The sequence below is a fragment of the Alligator sinensis genome, unplaced genomic scaffold (genome assembly GCF_000455745.1).
Source record: "Alligator sinensis unplaced genomic scaffold, ASM45574v1 scaffold1354_1, whole genome shotgun sequence".
Taxonomy (NCBI): domain Eukaryota; kingdom Metazoa; phylum Chordata; order Crocodylia; family Alligatoridae; genus Alligator; species Alligator sinensis.
The window spans coordinates 675,549-679,905 of record NW_005842344.1 but is presented as its reverse complement, the minus strand read 5'-3'; the positions used below and the strand labels follow the sequence as shown (position 1 = coordinate 679,905).

General features: G+C 69.4%; 1 protein-coding gene across 1 annotated transcript in view; it reads left to right on the top strand.

Moving 5' to 3' along the window:
* Window positions 1-4,236, top strand: part of SSBP4 (single stranded DNA binding protein 4) — a 14,936-nt gene extending 10,700 nt beyond the window's left edge. The window contains exon 5 of the mRNA XM_025210328.1: window positions 3,661-4,236. Within this exon, the coding sequence (XP_025066113.1) occupies window positions 3,661-3,918 (258 nt within the window). The 3' untranslated portion in view covers window positions 3,919-4,236. The remainder of the gene's footprint in view (window positions 1-3,660) is intronic.
* Window positions 4,237-4,357: the final 121 nt, after the last annotated feature.

The window sequence follows — 4,357 nt, the reverse complement described above, 5'->3', positions numbered from 1 at the left end:
CGCCGCAGCCCCCAGCCGCCTGCAGGGCCCTAGCGCTCGCCGCGTCCGGGCCCCACAGGCCTCACGCTGGGGGGCTCTGGGCAGGGCCGGCTGGCCGTGACCACGCGGGGCCAGTGGTACCTGTATGGGGAGCTCTGACCTGGGACCAAGGCCTGCCCCTGCCCCTGGCCTGGTGCTCGCAGCCCCCACCCTATTCCAGAGCAACTCACGGGCATGCACTCGCAGGGGGTCCCTGAGCAGCGGGGAGCAATGCTTTGGGCCAGGCCTCAGGGCCGGGAGATGCAATGCTGGAGAGCAAGGTTGGGCACCCTGGTGCGGCAAGGCAGCTGGGGATGCTGCTGGTGGCTCCCCAGAGCCGTGGCTCTCAGCTGCTGGAGCCCACGGGAGATATCTTGCAGGGAGCTGCAAGCCCTGGGCTCTGCTCTGCTGCCCTGGTGCAGCCTGGGCGAGTCCCTGCTGCGGCCCCGGGGCTGCCCCCCAGCTCTGGCCTTGGTGCCACCTTGGCCAGTGCCAGGACGCTCAGAGGCAGCACCAGCAGCAAAGGGGCTGCGGCAGCCCCCCATCAGCCTCAGCCGCTGGTCTGGGAGCAGGGCCCGAGCTGTCCGTCTGCACCCGTGCGTGCCAGGGCTGCAAGGTGCAGGGCTGGGGCCCAGTGGGGCTGGCGTTGCCTTGGGGGGCTGCCCTGTCCCTCCCTGTGCCGTCACTGCCGGCAGTGTTCCCCGGTGAGGCTGGGCAGCGTGGGGCGCCCGCGTGCTAAATTGGTGACATCTGTCATGGAAGGGATTAGTCATATTGCATTTAAATGAGTCACTGGCTCCGAGGGGCTGCCAGGCACAGAGGGGCTGCGGGGCTGCGGGGCTGCGGGCACCAACTCGGGCACAGCCTGCAGCCCAGGGGGGTCGTGCGCTGGGTGACAGCCAGGCTGGGGTCAGCCTGGGCCCCGCGCGGTGGAGGCTGCTGTGCTGTTGCTGCAGACATCAGGGAGATGCTCGCGGAGGCAGGATAAAAATAATCGGCTGCCCGGGGAGGCCGGAGCGGAGCGTGACAGGCCCCGGTGGGCGCCTGCCTCATGCCTCGGTGGTGATGTCACCAGGATGGCTTGATGTCACTCCTGGGGTGATGTCACGACACCCTTCAGGGAATGGTGTCCTCGCTCTCTCCTGGGGCCGGGGAGGGCAGGCCAGGGGGCTGGATGGGGCAGGCACTACTGATCAGTGCTGCCTGGTGAGCCTGGGCATGTCCCCCGGTCACCCTGTGGCTGCCCAGAGAGTGGGGGCCATGCCCCTGGCTGCCCCCAACATCCACATCTCCCTTAGCCCTGAATTGCTGCTCCACCGTTCTCTGAGCCCAGAGGTTGCCGTGCCCGTGGGCCCGATGGGCATCTGCTACAAGCTGGGGCTGATGCTGGCAACTTGCTGCCATGTCCAGCCCAAGCCCGGCCCTGCAGGACTGTCCCTGCATGCTTCTCTGTCTAGCTGTGCCCCAGGCCCCTGCTCCGTCTGTCCGTCTGCCTCGGGCTGGTCAGGCCTGCAGTGCCCAGTGCCCTGTGCTGCATTTGCCGGTCCCCCGGGGCTGCCGTGATGCTGGGGCTGCCCTGTGCATGATGCAGGGCCCTGTGGCTCCTTCCAGCTGTCTGTCCATCCACGTGTCCCCTCGGGCAGGCTGCAATCATGGTGAGGAATAAAATACCCGCAAGCCACCTGCTCTGCGGCTGCCGGCTGCACGGCCGTGCCATTCGCCCCAGCTGCCCCAGGGAGGGTCTGCTTGCACATGGCCTGGGGTCTCTTCCCAATACCCCCAGGTCCTGCCAGCACATCAAGGCGGGGGCTGTGGGTCCCAGCGGGGGCTGGCACTGGGGGGGACGGTGCCAGTGCAAGGCCATGGGTCGCAGTGGAAGTGGGGCTCTTCCTGCTGCCCCGCTGCTTGGCGGGTCCCACAGAGGGGTCTTGGGGCCCCTCCAGCCTCCTTCCCCACACCGCCAGCGAGGTGCAGAGACACCCTCCCCTCCCCGCCCTCCCTGGCAAATTGAAACCATTTGTGGCAGAGACAGCGCAAGGGGCCGGGCCGGAAAGCCAGCGCATTCCTTCCCATTTAATGGCTCCCCACGGACAGACACGGGGCCGGGGGGCAGTGGGGCTGCATGCTGCACCCCCCTGCACACAGCACACCCATGCAGGCGCCTCCTGCAGCCCCTGCCCTCACAGCCCCCTGCCTGCCCCGCAGGCACCTTCCTGGGGCCGGCCTGGCTGGCCCCTCCTGGGCAGGCAGCTCCCTCGCAGAGCTCTAAGTGCTGGGCTGCCAGATGCCCCCGGCAGGGCCCAGGTGCTGGGCAGGGTTGAGACCTCCTTTTGCTGGGGGGGCAGGGCTTGGGGGCTCTTCAGCTGCTTGCCCGCGGCAGGTCTGTGCAGGGGGCACGGTGCAGGGGGCCCTGGCCCTCGGGGCAGCTGTAGAGCAGGTGCAGCCCTGCATGGGGAGAAGGGGCAGCCGCAGCACAGGGCAGCTGGACCTGCACCACCTGCCCCAGGCAGGCCTCAGCCTCCAGCGTCAGGACGGGGCTGCTTCCCCTCCCACCTGCCCAGAGCCAGTCCTGGCTCCCCTCTCCTGCCCCTGCCAGCAAGGCAGCTCCTCCCTGGCTGGGCCAGGCAGCACTGCCTCCCCCGCTGCCAGCCCGCCAGGCAGGCTTGGTGCATCAGTGACTCATGCTGCAGAGCGCGGGGCTGGCCAGTCTCTGCAGCAAGGGGCTTGGGGGACGCATTGCTCTCGGGGCAGCCTCCAGCGCCGAGGCCGCCTGCCCCAGCTGGGGAGGGTGAGTGCAGAGTGGGCTGATGTGGCCCCTTCCTGCTCCCCAGGGGGGTCTCTGGGCCAGGGGCTGGTTGCAGCTGTCAGACAGATGGCTGGGGTCAGCTGGAAGTTTTGCCCAGGCCAGGCAGAGGCAGGGAAGGGGGCAGGGGCAAGTCTGCCGGGGGCACTGGGCTCCTCTGTTTCCAGGAGCACTCTGGAGCCAGGCCTGGAACTGCGGGCAGCCGGGGGCTGTGGGGGTGGCATGAAGGGGTGACCCAGCAAGGTGCAGGGCCAGGCACAGGGACGGTAGACACTGGCTGGAGGGGCAATAAGCAGGTGCCAGGCAGAGCCAGCCTGAGCTGGCCAGCCGGGGGGGCAGCAGGACCTGGGTGCAGGGGTTGGTATCCAGGCAGGGGCCTGGTGGGCTGAGCCATGTGTGCAAGGGTCTGCTTGGCAGGAGGTGCTGGCCAGGAGCCTGTGCCACCTCGGTGCCCATCCCGGCACCGTGCCCAGCCGGCGGCTCCAGCCCCCTCCGCCGGCGCGTTTGCTTGCGGGTAATTCACTGACCTGATTCACGTCCCAGCAGTTTGAGAACAACCCCCCCAGGGAGGGGCTGGGTGCCCGGCTTTCTGGAGCCCTCTGTCCCCAAGGACCCCTGCACGGGGGGCAAGGCTGTGTGGGGCACATGTGTGCATGCACGTGCACCAGGGGCCTGCAACTTGCACCCGGCTTCTCACCGTGGACCACCAGATTCCCTCTCCCAGGGAGCCACCCTGCGCAGGGCTGTCGGGCGGGGGGATGCCCCAATGCTCCTTGCTGAGCCACGGGGCTCTGAGGGACCGCTGGAGCTGACCTCTGAGCTTTGCCCTTTGTCTGCAGAGTGCTGCCGCTGCTCCCAGCCCTGTGATGGGGAACATGCCCCCCAACGACGGGATGCCAGGAGGACCCATGCCCCCTGGCTTCTTTCAGGTACCGTCCTCCCCCATGCATCTCACCCTGCTCCCCGCGACCCCTGGACCCCAGCCCGGCCCTGCCTGTGGCAGAGAGCTGCTGGGCCCTCGGCGCATGCGAGCTTCCAAGGCGCCTGCCAGGAGCCCCCTTTGTTACCACGTCTTGGCCACGGAACCAGTGGCGTAGCCCCCTGCGTGACATCGTGTGTGACATCATCAGACTCTGGGGTGATGTCGCAGCTGGGCAGGGCGGGCCTGGGGCTGACTCCGTGTGAGGCCCTCTGGGATCACCCGCAGCCAGGACTTCCTGGCGCTGCCACCGGCGCGTGTTCCCCTGGGCTGGGGGGCAGCAGCAGCCCTGGAGCCAGGGTGCGGGCAGGCCCTGCCTGGGGGTGCTGCAGGCTGGCATGCTGCAGTCGCTGGCCTGGGCCAGCCTCAGCCCTCCAGGGCTGCGGGCAGGGGCTCGGGGTGGGGCTGAGTGCCCAGGGCCGGCGGGTGGAGGGTGCCCGTGTGCCCCCGCACGTGCGGGGCGGTGCGCGCAGGGGGATGGGACCCAGCAGAGCCCGGGGGTGCCCCGCACCCTCCTGCCCCCGGGGCGCGGGGCCGGCGCGGACACGCGGGCGGGC